The 16,940-nt window shown below is 33.4% G+C and overlaps 1 protein-coding gene across 1 annotated transcript; it reads right to left on the bottom strand.

Moving 5' to 3' along the window:
• Nucleotides 1-8,793: 8,793 nt before the first annotated feature.
• On the bottom strand, nt 8,794-9,664 carry LOC111371193. Its single transcript, XM_022993094.1, has one exon. It carries the CDS (start codon nt 9,489-9,491, stop codon nt 9,036-9,038), a length of 456 nt encoding a protein of 151 aa, XP_022848862.1. The 5' UTR covers nt 9,492-9,664; the 3' UTR covers nt 8,794-9,035.
• Between the last annotated feature and the right edge of the window lie 7,276 nt (nt 9,665-16,940).

The following is a 16,940-nucleotide window of genomic DNA, read 5'->3' as shown; positions in this document are numbered from 1 at the left end:
CGAAATGATTAAGTTTGAGTATCGTTTATTTAATTATTGAAATTACTTAAAATAGTTAATTGTTGATTTAAAAATTAATTATATTTCAGGTGACGATATAGACGTTGGGACAGTTTACCGACCGAGTTGATTTTGGCGTATATAATTCAGTGAATGGAAAAAAAATATAAATATTTTTAAAGTATTTATAAATTAAGTATATTGTTAAAGTATGTACAATTATATGCAATTATGTGTTTGAATTATATGGTTATTATGGAAATATCTTTTATTATGATACATGTGAGATTTTAAAGATTGTATACGGTACATTGTGAATTGGAATATGAGATATGATTTTGAGATCGATCAGAAAAGTACCCGTGATTATATATTTCTTCTAGTTTACTGAGGGGCTTTAGCTGTGTTTTATACTACATTGAGGGGTCTTGGACCGGGGATGAAGGGATCTCGACTGTGTATATATAGTTCACTGAGGGGCTTTGACCGTGTTCTAAAATTGATTATGAGAGGTCTTTGAAATCAACTTTCGTTAAAGGAGAGGGCCAAAGACCCGTGGCGAAAGTTCTTAGCCCGAATGGCGGATTACATATTTTAGTCAGAGGGTATATTTTTGGTGGATTTTTCCGCACGTTTGATGTGATGAGATTATAACATGGTTATCAGCTAATGTTCATATCATGATTTTAAGATTATATTTTATGACCTGATATGAATATTTCACTTTTTGGCTATAATTACATGATGGTAGCTTGTGAATTATCAAATAATATAAATTTGATTTTCAATAAAAATGTATAAATGAAAAAGTATATTTATTTTGAACTTCTCCACTCACTAAACTTTCAACTTATATATTTTCTCACATTTTTTATTATCAGGCAACAGCTGAGTATCTGGATATCTTTTGGAGTTGAGCCTTGATTTTGGAGTCAGAGCCACACGACAGAGTTTGTTAGTATGACTCACTTCATAGAGTATATAGTCAGCATTTTGGGACGCATGTCCATATTTAGATGTGATTTTACATCACTTATAGATAGTTATGGGGCTCAATATGTATTTTGTATCCATATGTACATTTTATGTTATTTCTCGGTAAAAGTTAAGATTTCGACTTATTTCTATTGTGTTGCGTTATAGTGTGGAATTTGTGTGTAACTGATCATAGGTTAGTTAGTCCTGTTTACAGGAAAGATAATGTCGAAATTCTGTAAAAATGATGTATAAAAAGTGGTAGATTATTGTTGTCGATTTTATCCCGCAATTGAACGGATCGTAACAAGTAGTAAAGTGGACATTTTGAGTCCGGATTATCGTTCACACGAGAACTGTACTTTTAATGCTCAATTTATTATTTCTAACTTCTATTTGACAAAAATAAACAAAAACAATGATTAAATGTGATTTTTATTCTAAAGACTTAAAAATGCGATTGAATGCAACGAAAAATGATTGAGAATTCAAACAATAAATGGACGTTAGGGCGGAACAATTTCACCTATTGGTCATCTTTACTTCATAAATCAAGATTCATAAAACATAAAGTAGTGTTCGGTCGAATTCTTCTATTGTATTCAACTTACCCCTCTCGAGTTCTCATTGAGCCTATTTAATTAGTTTAATTCCATATCTCTATGCAAATTAAATTTAATTAAACGAAGCATTGGTTCTAAGAATTCACACATGACCGCAGCAATTAATATATGTATCTCTACACGTTATATCAATTTACTAAATTTTAACATGTGGTCTAAACAAATAATCCGCATCTCTACGCAATCATTGTTCACAAATCATCTAATTAGTGATCAAGTAATTAAAAACAACATTAAAATCAACACATAAAAGCACTAGAATCTCAATTGCATGAAATAAAGGATTCCAAAAGATTACATTGTTCGCCCTAAAATCAAATTTATCTACTCATAATAATGGAAGAAAAATAGAAAATTGTCTCAAAATACATCACCGGATTTGTAATAAAGATGTAGAAGAAAAAGTAGAATTCTTGCACCAAGATCTCCTTCCCCTTCCAATGAATACTTCTAATCTTCAATTGCTTGGTGTTAATCTTTTTGAATTTCTCTTTTCAATCTCCCTTCTTGTTGTCTTCTCTCCAATATGTCAAGAACGCGTGACTTGATCCCACATATTTTTAGTGTGCGTCTCCCTCCTAATTTAGGTCTTCAATTTTGTGTTTATGATGTTTTGGAGTTTAGGGAAAGATTTAGAGATGAGTTGGACCGAAAAAGAATGGTAAAAACCTAAAAAAATTACTCTTGCACGGCGGTGCCTGGGCGCTGCGATTTGGGCGCCTAGGCGCTGACTTTCTGTCAAAATTTCAGCATCATGGCGCCTGGGCGCCGAGGACTACTTCGGTTGCACTAGATAGCTTTCAGTATTTTTGTCATAAGTTTTTCGTTCGATATCCAATTAAAGTGATTCAAGATGCGTTGGAAAGATAATTCAAAGGAGTACAATTTTGCTTCAGGAATCATTCTCCAATTAGATCGTTTTCTATGTCAAAATAAGTCTAAATGTGAGACCAAAACTCCGGCGCAAAACTTTTTGGTTGGAAAATGATTTATGATCATATCTTGATTGAATTTGATCCCTTTGACACCTTCCTTCATCCAATTGGCTTCTAGAACTCTCAGATCTTTATTTCAAGTTTCGACATGACTTTTGATTAATTGCATTTTAATCCTCGAACTTTGGATCTCTTACGTTTTGATCATTTCATCTAATTTCACTAGCTTTTGCTTATTTCCTTCCTTTGACCTCTTTTAGTTCTTGTTTTCTCCACTTTCATCAATTTACAAAACAATATCAAAATCATTTGTTAGCACTTCTAAAATACTCTCCAAGATAGCAAAATCATGAAATTAATGGCATAATATAATGAGTGTAAATCACTCATCAATTATACTTGTAGTAATCTTGATGGTGGGTCCAACTTTCAGTTGGTATCTATCATCGACGCATGCCACGTCCGGATCCAATAATGTTACACGGAATGGGGCGTGTCATGCAATACTCCAACAACTTTGGTCAAACTTCATGTTACTTTTGTATCGTCTTCCAAGAAAAAAATTGCATCCTAAGACAAGTACAATGTTGGTAAATAATTTTTTGTGAGCCTGAAAATCTCGAGACATAAGTTTGACTACTTCATGGCTTAGTTTACTTATTGATTTTAGTCTTTACGGTTATATCAACTCAAATTGATCCTAAATATCAAGTCATTCTTGTGCCAACAAATAACTAGAAGTTGGAGCTATTGAATTACTAACAATCGAACCTTTTATTTCAATAAGATAGCACATAGCGTTTACTACTAGTCTAAGCAACAAGGTTGCATGATCTTATCCAAAGCACCAAGAATAGAAATTTTGGTAACTATAGTAAGAATCTTGGTTATTTGCTTTTTGTTCCCTTAGGTTTCCCAAAGAATGGCCTTCAAAATGGTCTTTTCATCATTATCTGTATATAATCGTCATCATCTTTTTCTTTAATCGAGGACGAGATAACTCGACTTGTTCATATTATTGTGTTGTAAACTCTAAGCACATAGCAATTTCAGAAAAAATATCTGAATTGATGTTTTATTCAAAACAAGCTATTGGCTTATATAAGCCTTACAAAGAGATTGGAAACAAACAACCCACGTTTTACAGGTCCTAATAACGTGGTAAATGGCTAAGGAAATAGTCAGACTCTACCTACATGTCCCAAATAATAGGATTTATTAACTGAATAAACTTTTGACTACTTCAACCCCAACAATTCCTCCTTTAAACTGATTGCGGTAATGCTTTCAGTTTACTCGTGGTACCACACACACACCCATTGACTCACGCAGCTTCAAGAACACATCCAGCTTAAGTGGTTTTGTCATAATGTCTGCAACTTGTTCTTGTGTGACACAATGCTTCAGCTCAACAACTCCATCTCTGGTCAAATCACGCAAGAAATGAAACCTTACATCAATGTGTTTGCTGCATCCAAGCAAGAATAGGTTCTTGGATAGCTTAATGGTAGAACTGTTGTCACATAACACAGTGGTACACTTGCCTTGAGGATGACCAAGCTTCTCCAATACTCTCCTCATCCACACCCCTTGACAAGCACAAGAGGTAGCTACCACAAACTCTGCTTCAGTAGTGGACAAAGTAACTACAGGCTGTTTTTTAGAGGACCAGGACATAGCTCCTTCACTGAGTAGAAACACATAACCAGAAGTACTTTTCCTATCATCTACATCTCCTGCATAATCACTGTCTGTATATGCCATCAACTCTCCATTACCCTCCTTTTGATAAAATATTCCCAAATCCACAGTACCTTTCAAGTGTCTTAACACCCTTTTCGCAGCTTGCAAATGTAACTCAGTTGGACTTGCCATGAATCTGCTAATGAGAGACACCACATACATCAAGTCCGGCCTTGTTGCAGTTAGATGCATAAGACTTCCGACCAATTGTTTGTACATGGTAGCATTCACCTTGGCTCCTTCTTCATCCTTCATTAATCTAACGCCAGGAACAATGGGATTCTTCACACTATTACTCTTTTCCATCCTAAACCACTCCAAAACTTCTTTTGCATACTTTCTTTGACTAATATAAATGCCTTCAGGATTTTGTAAAACCTCCACACCGAGAAAATATTTCATCTTTCCCAAATCAGTCATATCAAATTCAAGTTTCATAGAATTCTTGAACTTAATAAACATACTCTCATCATTACCAGTAAAAATTAGATCATCAACATATAAGCTAACAATCAAAATTTTACCTCCATCTCCTGTTTTTATGAATAAGGTGTGTTCACAGCCGCACCTCTTAAATCCTTCTTTGACAAAATATGCTTCAATCTGGTTGTACCATGCACGAGGGGCTTGTTTAAGGCCATCCAATGCCTTCTTCAATTTGTACACCTTATACTCTTCACATTTCTTCTCATAACCCTGTGGTTGCTCAACAAACACTGCTTCGTTTTGCTCTCCATGCAAGAAAGCGCTTTTGACATCAAGTTGATACACACTCCAACTATTTCGAGCTGCTAAAGCAATTACCATTCGAATCGTATCCCACCTAGCCACAGGCGCAAACACCTCAGTATAATCTATGCCATGCTGCTGTGCATACCCTTTTGCCACCAACCGAGCCTTACACTTGACAACCTCACTATTTTCGTTGAGTTTAGATTTGAAAACCCACTTTACTCCAATCTTCTTCATTCCTTTAGGCAAATCTGTCAGCTCCCAAGTCTCATTTCTTTCGATCGCTTCTATCTCCAAATCCATTGCAGCTCTCCACTTGGAATTTTGAACAGCTTCTTCAAAAGTAGTTGGATCTGAAGTTGAGGTGAACAGAACCAAATTATTGTGCTCAACTTCTTCTTTTGAAAATTCTCCCCCACTCACATAATCTTCCATCCAGAACGGTACTCTTTTGTTCCTCCCTTCTGGTGGGCTTTCTTCAAATGTTGAAGAATTCTCTCCATGTGACTCACTTGAAGATAAGCTAACCTCTCCTCCTTCTTCTTCTGCTGCCACCTCCTCTTCAGATTCTTCTCCACTTTGATCATGTTCACTTCTTTCTTCATTATTATCTCCCCACTCGAGGATATCAAGTTTTGCTTCTTCATTACTTCTCCCCCAATCCCAGCACTCATTTTCTTCAAAAATCACATCTCTGCTTACAACTATCTTCTTCGACGCTGGATCATAAAGCCTATATGCTTTAGACCCTTCACTCATCCCTAGCAGCACACACTGGAAACTCTTATCATCCAGCTTCTTTCTCTTACTGTCTGACACATGAACATGGCCAATGCATCCAAAAACCCGAAAATAATCAACATTGGGTTTGACACCACTCCAAGCCTCTTTAGGAGTCATATCTTTCACTGCCAATGTAGGACTTCTATTGAGCACATGCACTGTCCAATTTACTACTTCTGGCCAGAAATTCTTTGGAACTTGCTTCTCCGATAACATACTTCTAACCATGTTCATGATTGTCCTGTTCTTGCGCTCAGCTACTCCATTTTGTTGGGGACTGTAGGCTGCAGTGAGCTGCCTGCTAATACCATTAGCTTTGCAAAAGACATTGAACTCGTGAGAGGTAAACTCTCCATCCCTATCTGTGTGCAGACAATGAATAAAAGCTCCTGTCTCTTTCTCAATAAGGTTTTTATAAGTCTTGAAGATAGTAAAAGCTTCAAATTTTTTAGCAAGAAAATATATCTACACCTTACGACTGTAATCATCAATAAAGCTTATGAAATACCTCTTCTTACTATTGGAAACAGGTTTAATGGGTCCGCAGATATCAGCATGTACCAACTGTAGTCTTTGTGATGCTCTCCATAAACTCCTCTTTGGAATTGCATCCCTATGTTGCTTTCCCACCATACAATCAGTGCATATTTTGGATGATGCCTTTAATTGTGGTAACCCTCTCACCATTTGCTTATATTTTGAAACTTAGATGCCCATATCTGCAGTGCCAAAGGTGAGTGTTGTCTTCAAGAATTGTTTGGAAGCAAGTGGGAGCTTTAGCAGAATTCTTGAAAGCAATATGAACATCCTGTTTGCAGACATTGCTGTTTGCATAATAAGCCCTTTCTTGGGATGATAGACTCTACATACTCCATGTTGTATCAAAATAACTACACCTCTTTCTTACAATTGTCCAACACTTAATAAGTTATTTTTCAACTCAGGTATATAGAAAACATCAGTGATTACTTGAGTAACTCCAGCAATTTGCAACCTAATGTTACCCTTTCCTAACACAGTTATCTTGGAATTATTCCCCAGCTTCACAAATTGCCGGAATTCCTCATCAAGATCCGAGAACCACTCTTTATTTGCACACATATGATTGCTACACCCTGAGTCAAGGAACTAGACATCTTCTCTCCTTGATTGATTAAGCTCCACATATGACATCAGCAACATTTCTTCTTTCTCCTCATGCTCAGCATAATTCACTTTCTTCTCCCATTCAGGACACTCATATTGAAAGTGCCCTAATTGATGACACTTATAACACTCAACTATAGCTTTGTTGAATGCTTGTCTGCCTTTTCCTCGAAAAGCTCCACGAGCTCGACCGCCTCTTCTTCCACCAATTCTATCGTCGTAGGTTACCTTTAATGCCTGCTCATCTCCTCCATGCCCATTCATCCTCTGCTCATGTACCAGTAAGCTGCTTTGCAACTCGTCAATGGTTAAGGTGTCTAAGTTATTAGACTCTTCAACCGAACACACAACATAGTCGAACCTTGAGGTCATTGATCTCAAGATCTTTTCAATGATCACCACTTGCTACATGTTATCACCATGAATCTTCATCTTGTTTGCTATGATGAGTGTGCGAGCGAAGTACGCATCAAAACTCTCACCCTCTTTCATCAGTAGAACCTCAAACTCCTTCCGAAGAGCTTGGAGCTGTGCTCTTTTGACTCTCGTGGAACCCTGGTACTTCTACTTCATAGAGTCCCAGATGTGCTTGGCAGTGTCTCTGTTGAGGATCGTCTCCATAATGGTTCGATCAATGGCTTGGAACAGATAATTCTTGACCTTCAAGTCTTTCAGCTTTTGGTCTGCAATTGTTTTTTGTTGTGCTTCAGTAAGCTCAACTCCTTCTGTTGCAGCAAGGATTCCAGTTTCCACCAAACTCCAATGCTCCTTTGAAAGAAGAAAATTTTCCATAAGCATGGACCAATGGTCGTAATGGCCATCAAACTTAGGAATTGCAGGTTGAAGGAAATTATTTTCAGCTGCCATACTTCGATTCTCTCTCTTCTTAAGAAACTACGGTTTCTTTTCTCTCACAATCAGGCCCCAAGCTCTGATACCAGATTGTTGTAAACTCTAGGCACAAAGCAATTTCAGAAAAAATATCTGAATTGATGTTTTATTCAAAACAAGCTGTTGGCTTATATAAGCCTTACAAAGAGATTGGAAACAAACAACCCACGTTTTACAGGTCCTAATAACGTGGTAAATGGCTAAGGAAATGGTCACTCTACCTACATGTCCTAAATGATAGGATTTATTAACTGAATAAACTTTTGACTACTTCAACCCCAACATATTGAACAAAATGGGAAAAGTTAATTTACTTAATTATTTTTATGTTTGAATTTGTAGCGATATTAATAATTTTTTAGTACAGCTATTGCCAGCATGTATCGCTGACCCAAGACTTGCATCTGCGATTGAAGATGGCCGCCAGCGAAACCATGATTGTTCAAACCGGGTATTTAGGAAATCAAGAGAGACTTATCTTAATTGTTAAAATAAAACATTGCACGATTGTTGTTAGATCCAAAGTCAAAAGAACGCGTGAACCCTACTTAATTAATTAATGATCTAAACCAATCATTAATTTTTTTTTTCTTTTCAACAAGGTAACTACTAATCATCAAAGTCCAATTTAAGAAACTTAAGCAACATTTAAGATTTTTTGGGCACATGCTGGTGTGGGGTAGACCGTGGAATGGATGAAATTAACCTTAAGCAATGTTCGAAAATGTTTTGCGTATCGAATTAGACAAATTTATAATCATTTTCAAAATATTACAAGAAAGAGGACACATGTCACGGGCTTAGAATTTTTTCCAACTTCGTCTAGTACTACGCAGCCTTTTAGTTTGAAAGCTCTTAACCCGCGTTTGAGCACGTTAAGTCAACCTTTCAATGACCCACGAATTTAAACCTTTGTGGTTAAATTTATTGCATTTGAACTTAAGCAAATAGAGAAAAAATAGAAGAACAAGACAACAAGCAGTTTGGGAGAATTGATCTCAAAGTACAATTTCTTGAGTAAAAGTTCTCTCCGGTATAGGTTTCTTGGGGGAAACAGATAATTTTCGCTTTTAAAAATGTCCGTAAAATTCCAAATCTGCTATTATTACATGCAGAAGGGAAGAGAAAATGAAAATAAAAGGAAAACTATCCACAAAAACCAATAAACCCCACATGGGGAAGAAAAAAGTTCAGTGCATTTCAAAAACTAGTCCTCAGAAATGCTCTGAAGATGAGGCCTCCATACACCGACTTTCCCTTTCCTCCGTTCCCGGCGTGAAGACTTTTTCTCCGAATGACTTTCCGGCACGAATTGATCGAAATCCGACTCGCCGGAGCTGCATTTTTGGCTTTTCTTGGGAGAATTCTTCTTGAGGTGGTTGAGGGTTCTCTTCTTCTCCGCTGGCAAAGAAGAGGCTGGTATCAAGAAATAAATGTTGCCTCTCTTAAGCTCGGACTCCGGCGACAGGATTAAAATCCGGCGGGCAACACCTTGAGAGCTTGGTTTACTCAATACGTGATTTGGGTTGTTCTTAAGAACTTCTCCGGCGGTGACCGGACGTGCTATTTCTTCTACATAGCCATTTAAATGTACTATACGGATCAAATCTAGGGCTCCACATGGAAGAACACAGGCTAAACAACATCTCAAACTGTTTCCCATTTATACCAAAATGAACTCTCTCTAGATTTCTCTTCTTCTCTCTCTTGTGGTATTCTCTGCGTGGAGTTTGAATGAAATTACGGAGTGGTGATTATATAGCAGCAACTATACTCATTTGAATAATAAATTATAGGAACTTATTTTGTACTTATGTGAGGACAAATTGTACCATTCATCCTTCATCTATGGCCTTTGGTCCCCAAAGTTTAAACTACAATATTTTGATCATCAACATTTTATTTTTATGCAAGTAGTTCTGGTGGACAAAAACTCTTACTGGATTGTTGCTGATTTTTTTATTTTATTTTTCAGTTGAAAACAAATGATACGGAATTGAAATTAAAAATAATATAAATAGGAAAAGGAAAGAAAAAGAAAAGTGAGAAAAGATGGATGGACCATGGCCTATGTGGCCCGGGATAAGTGGCATTTTCCCTGCCTTAGAGGGCACCAGATTTTGGGCACGGCGACTAGGTGTGGGGCCTTAGGTGGTGGGGTTGGATGCAACTAATGTTTTAAAAATTGGACCAAACTCTTAGGTAGGCTCGAAAAATAAGAAACTTAGTTATATAGGTTAAATGTTTGAAATTTTTAAGCTATTAAATGACTATTGAATTGAGAGTTAAATAGCCAAACCCAGCCACAGAATAATGCTATGGTATGTTTGGTCATTTATAAGATGTTATTTTCAATTGAAAATTGTTATAAAAAAAAAAAATAGTAGTCAAAATAAGGATACGAAAGCGAGAAAAAGAGAAATTTAATAGGTATTCATCAATAATGCATTTAAAATTTATTACGACGCTAACAAATATATTTTTAGGTATATCGTGATAGGAATATATAATAGATGAATGTATGGTAACGACTTATAAAGAGTATTTCAATGCTTCAATTATATATGAGAAATTGCAATTTTCGGGGAATAAAAAGAAGCTAAAAGCTAAAGTGAGATATTTATGAACAAGTTCATAATGAATATTATATATTCAACTTTAATAATTTAAATTTCTGACATCACATATTTTGGTTCATTATATTTTATAATTCTTAAGGTTTATTATATATTAGAATTTTATTTAAAAAATTTCTTAACCGGCATATTGACCTTTTAGTTACGACTACTAGTCTTTATTTCCTATTTGGAAAATAAGAACATAAATAAAGCAATAACATCTATGTTTTAGAACACATCTGAATAATAAATAAGAATAAGGACAATATTACATGTACATAATTTTTTTTATCCAATCCTTTATCTATTACGTCTCACAATAGGGGGTGGAGATTACATTTGAAAATATTTATATTCACGCGAAGCTTGCATGCATTGTGAGAGGGGAAAATTACTAACGAATAATCATCGCAAAAAACAGTCGTTATTACGCTACTTGCAATAAATTAAATAATTGCTTAGACCCGTATCACAAAATCAAATTTTCTCCCTAAGTCATCTTAAATAAAACTTTTTTTTTCCTCCATTCCTAAAATTTTAAATATATTTAGCTTCAGAAGAAGATTTACTTTCAGAAGAAATAGTGATGGAAATCATGAATGTGTAGTAGTTTCTAATGTGGAATACTACTATTTAGCCTCAGTGGTTGAAATTAAAATTAAACTTTCACTAGACAGTAGAAGTAAATTACAATTTTCAAAGAGTCTGCTTGAATAGATTTTTGAAGAGTTAAAAGTTACTTTTGAGACTAAAAAATTGATTTTAAATCCATTCAAATAATTTTTCAGAAGTATTTTGTCCAACTAAAATAACTTTTAGAGAAAGATTACCTAACATATCTTCCACAAAAAACTCTACAAGAAGCAGATGTCTTGTCATATGGGCCCTAAAAATATTTCCCAAACAAAGTCTTAGTAATTAATAACCCGTCCATATTTTCTATCGCTAAACTGCGACAAATGTTTTTCTACTAGTTAGTAACTATCGTCGAAATATTATGTTACATGTAAACATCGTAGGTTTGTCATAACTACAATTTCCGTCATTGAGAACCAACGTAAAATAGTAAAATACTAGTAACCATAGTTACTAATATTGAAGGGGGAAAAAATGAATGTTTTCTACACTTTCATCCTACTTTGCCACCCATACTTTCTCTAGTTCTAAACTTGGCTTAAAAAATGTGAAAGGAAGAAAAGAAACGCTTAGTGCAAATAATTGTGATTGGTGATAAGTAATTCCCTTTCCATTAATGTTCAATAATTAAATGTTAAACATGTTGAATTATTTAAAAAAAAAAAAAGAAATTAAATATACAACGATATTAAATTAATTTGTTAATCATACACTGTAAAATATTATTAGATTGCGAACTTTTTAGTCACAAAAATCCAAAGCTTCCAGCTGTCCTGATCTAGAGATAATTTTTCTAATGAACTGCATTCCTTCTTGTATTCTTCAATAACATTAACTTCCTTTTACTTTATATATTAGTATTCGTATTATTGAACCATCTTACTTTAAAGTTTAAAACGATTAATAATGAATAAATTTATTTTTCTAAAACTATTTTAACATGTCGTTTCACGCATAGCTCAGATACAATTTTTTTTAATCAAAATTAATGGACATTTACATAATTTTTTCATACAGATTTGAACTCATAATTAATATATGCATGCAAAAATGAATATTATATATACTCAAGTAAAGAAAGGGTATGACTACATTCATGCTTCTCGTCTCCCAACAAACTAAAAACAATTATATTCCTGTTTGTAAGAATCCTGGGCGAGCCACAGAATCTTTCAATCTGTATATTTTTTTATTTTTAACTTCAAGTTCTTAACTAGAAAATATTGAAATTGAATTTCTTAACCAGTTGTAGTTCAATAATTTACAATCTCGTAACTTGTTTACTTTTTGGCTTTGTTCTCCAACCTCTGCTTCACTTTTCTCCAACATTTTTCATGTATACGTAATAGACAGATTTGTTTTTGTTATAAAGACAATTAACAATTTGATTTCATTAGCTGATCTCAAAGAAAGGGATGATCACCCACCCGAGTGATCACATGAATGTTTCAGCTAATTCCTAACCTAAACATCAACTTTTGTCGATCTTGTCATTGCCTTTTATTTTATTTGATACCTAAGACTTTAATAATAGATCTTGAATGCCGTATCAAGGACACAATTCTCCGTTGATTGATCCCGATCCTTTTTTTTTAATAGGTGTTTTATTTTTCCATAAAATATATATTTTATATGACAAGTAATTAAATATTCGAGTTTAACGTTAGGTATTCGACGAGACAATAAAAGTGACATATCCACATAATTATCATTGTTGATTGGACGAGATCGATAGCATTTATTCTTGACATTGTTCACTTTTCTAAATATATATAGCATTTACTCTTCATAAATACTTTCCTCATTAATCATTAAAAAAACCCTGTAGAATCCATTTCAATAATACCATATTATTTTTATTTTTATTGTAAAAAAACCCTGTAGAATCCATTTCAATAATACCATATTATTATTATTTTTTATTGTAACATAACTTGGCCAAGATTTATGATATTTGATAGTTTTCTTTATTTCGTAGCATATAAAAAAAAAAAAAGGTTATTAAACAGTACTACATATCCTCCACTTTTTAACCTAATAATACATTAACAAAACGACAATTATAATTATTATTGTTTCATTCGAAAAATGTTAAATAAAAGTTATTAAACAGTACTATGTATCCACCACTTTTTTAACCTAAAATAATGCATTAACAAAAAGACAAGCAACACCTCGTGTGGTTGATGATCGAAAACATGGTTTTGTAATATATATCTATAAAAATAACTAGAACGAAGCTTCGTCGAACACAAGTTTCTGGCGCGCCAGCCACCGGCAGAATTAATTAAAACCTATAATTTAACTAAATTAAGTAATAAATTCATTACAAATAATTAAATTATAAACGTACAACCTGTGCTGCCTCAAGATTCTTAAAATTAATTAAGTTGAGTTTCAATCTATATGGAGATGTGCAACTATTTGATTATAAGCTAACATGCAAGTTATTTATTCTTCGTACACCAAAGCCAAGGTGGTGTCAAATTCAATGCAATTAGTACTTAATCCTTAATTATTGCTAATGGAATTTCTTCCCATACTTATACCGCCCCTACCATCTTGTTTCATCACGAAGTTATGTTTAACCACCTAGGATAACAAAATGTTGACCTAAATATTAGGGTTGACCTCTTCACGTGGCAGACCTTGAGTGGTCCATACAAGGAATGGAACTAGGATCATTTCTGTTGTAGAATTCATGACGTTGAGAAAAATGTAGAAAAATCTGAAAACTTAATGAATTTCAAGACACGAAAAAAAAATGTTATCTTTTAAGAGATGTTTCTCCCCTATCCAACGAAGTCACGACTGGGGTATAATAGAAAATCTCTCTCAGGATACAATGGAGGCGTTTGATTCAAATTGTGATTATTTGATCAAACCAAGAAGACACTCGAAAAAGAACTGATGATGCCAAGAGAAAGAGAGAAGAATATTTTTTTAATGTGTTTTGCAAACGAGAATTCGCCCCAGAATTTATAGAAATTGAGGCAACCGTTTGAATAGGTGTGTCCCTTGAAATGAAGAACACATCTGTTTGAAGTAACAGTTAAACGAACAGATGCACATATTTAAAAACTTTTGAAAATAAAATTCTCTTTCGGAGGCGCTGCCCCCTCGACCCTCGCGACTTGACCGGGCAGGTCGATCCCCATTGCGCAGCAGCAAACACTAATCGGGGCGACAAATCATTCACAAAACAAAAATAAAAATAAAAAATACATGCAAAATGATGAAAAATATCTAACAAATGATACATATCTTGGATTTACCCATTTATCGTAAGAGGTAAAGGACTTGAGAGGAAGTTGTTAAATTGTTGGGACCTATTTTTGGGACAATACAAGAACCGGAGCTAGGGTTATTTTAAGTTGATTTTTGACCAGATTGAATAAGCGTACTTTATTATTAAAAGCATTGATAAATTTTAGACATCGAAGTTTTCTTTTTTGTTTAAGGATTAGTATTGTACTAAGGCACCTTAGAGCAAGGCATAAAATTGATTGTTTTTGAGATAACTGCAAGGATTATGTTGTCAATCGAATTATTATTATTATTATTATTATTATTATTATTATTAAGTGGTTAAAGAAATATATTTTCTCTCATCAATATAAAAAGCATGATCTCCGTTGGAAGGAAATGATGTCTTCTTAAGGTAGTCTAGTGGTTATGATAACGAAATCAATGTGCACAATAATTTTGAGTCTTGAGGGCGATTCTCACACGATTTTAATCAAAATTTGGACAATTGAAAATGTAGTGGGCCCCTTCCAATTGTAATTACTGACTAGCTCATTTGGTAAATTACAAAAAATATCATTCTTTGAATTAAATGTCAAAAGATATATAAGTAATTTTGCAAATTTTGGTCAATAAGCACGGTTGGTTTTCAAATTATAACGGTAAAAATTGTGATTATTATTAGAAGGATATAAAGCTACTTTGACATTCATTTTTGACACTTTTGTTCACATTTCATGTTATCTAAAAAATTTGGCCATTGATTTGAATAAGTGTTACAAAAATAAATGGTCACATTGCCTGGACTTACAATAAACTGGCTTTTGTATATGTTTAATTCGATCGGTTAAAACTATGGTCAGATATATAAGAGTTTCTCTTTTGGAACTATTAAAATAAGGATTAAACTAATTGTACACACTTGGTGTACATTAAGTTTAACACTCCATGTGTGTCAAAATTTGTATCATTGATTTTTTTAAGTATTATATAAAAAGTTTTTACCTCACAATAATATGTCAAATTTAACGTCAACAAAGATGTACATGTAACATGATTATTAAAATGATGATCTAAGAGACTCTTTAAATCAATATTTTAAAATAAAGAGTTGATTTGACTCTCCAAATTGTTAATCACAAATAAACCTTCGTCATGATTACCGATGACAATATTATCATAGTGCTATCAAAATCACCGGCGGAAAGGCAGCATTGTCATTCACAATATTTATTCTTTCTAAGTTTTATTTTTGTAAGATACTAAAGATAAGTTGAAATATCTATTTATTATTTTCTCATAATACTAACGACTTATAATTATTTTTAGCTTTTATTTTGATCTTGGCAGAATTTTCGATTATGATCTAATTTTTATACTTCCGTTAATTTATTCATCGACGAAATTGAATAAAACTTGTTAAAATATTTATGTTTTTAATATTACTAACTAAAAAAATATTTAAAATTTTTAAATATTTTTAATGTTATTAATTACCGACACAACACTTATAAGAAGAAATAGAAGGAAAAAAATACATAAATTATTTGAATTGGAAGCCTTCGATAAAGAATGACCTTAGACGACCATCTAACTCAAGTAATGTTTGAGCCGACTCTACAAAGAATAATCTTAAACTAACTTACTCAAAATTTTAAAAGGTCAAAAAAGTACAAAATACAAAAATTTATTCTTCATAAATATGAAAATCAATTTATTTCCCCCTAACGAAGTCCATTCCTAAATAGTGCATCAAAATGCACAACGTGAGAAGTGATTCAAGTAAAAGTTTTGAAAATATCAAAATAGAAATCAAATAATTTTAATTGAACTGGAGATTGGACTTTCAATAAATTGGGCTTCGTACATTCTTGATTAAGCAATCATGTTGGATAAGATTAACATAGTTGAAAACCAATTTAATGTCACCAGATAATAAGGAATATTTGGCAAGTTTATATCATCCTACAAATTCAAGTAAATGCGTAATTTCGACATACATAGAGGAAAGTTGTTCGTTTGTCGGATTCTATTCCATTTTAATAAATAAGAAATGTGATATACATCAATTAATAGAAGGAATATAAATGTCTAAATTCAAGTCTTGACAAAATAATGTGTGCGTATGAGAAAAAAGAAGAACAAACAATCAAAATTCGATGATTCGTATGAATGTAGGGAATTAACAATCAAGACTTGTTGGTTGATAAAGAAAATATTGAAAATTGATTTTCGATAGGAAAAATCGTTGATTCAGAAGATAAAATTCGGATCTAAAACTGGGAAAAAAAAAGAAAAAGAAAAAAAAGCAGCACAGTACTTTTGTGTAATTAAATTCACAAAGGATTGGACTAGGCCAATACCTCCTTTAAAAGAAACAACATAACAAAGAGGACACTACACCTAATTTAGATCAATTAGGAACCAATCGAAATAAATAATTTGATACTGGACGCTGAAATTTATCAAATACAGATTGACCAAATTTTTTAGTGATTCCACATGCTTATCAAAAGGTTTAATGGATTTTCATCTGTTTATCAATCTAATAATCGCTGCAGATTTCTTGAGCTGAATGTACAGAAGCCATTTGTACATAATTCGGCAAGAAA

The sequence above is a fragment of the Olea europaea genome, chromosome 22 (genome assembly GCF_002742605.1).
Source record: "Olea europaea var. sylvestris chromosome 22, O_europaea_v1, whole genome shotgun sequence".
Classification (NCBI taxonomy): domain Eukaryota; kingdom Viridiplantae; phylum Streptophyta; class Magnoliopsida; order Lamiales; family Oleaceae; genus Olea; species Olea europaea.
This window is presented reverse-complemented; position numbering and strand designations above follow the sequence as displayed.

Excerpts from the sequence above, each read along its gene's own strand:
- LOC111371193 (XM_022993094.1), bottom strand. The coding sequence starts at position 9,491 with ATGGGAAACAGTTTGAGATGTTGTTTAGCCTGTGTTCTTCCATGTGGA.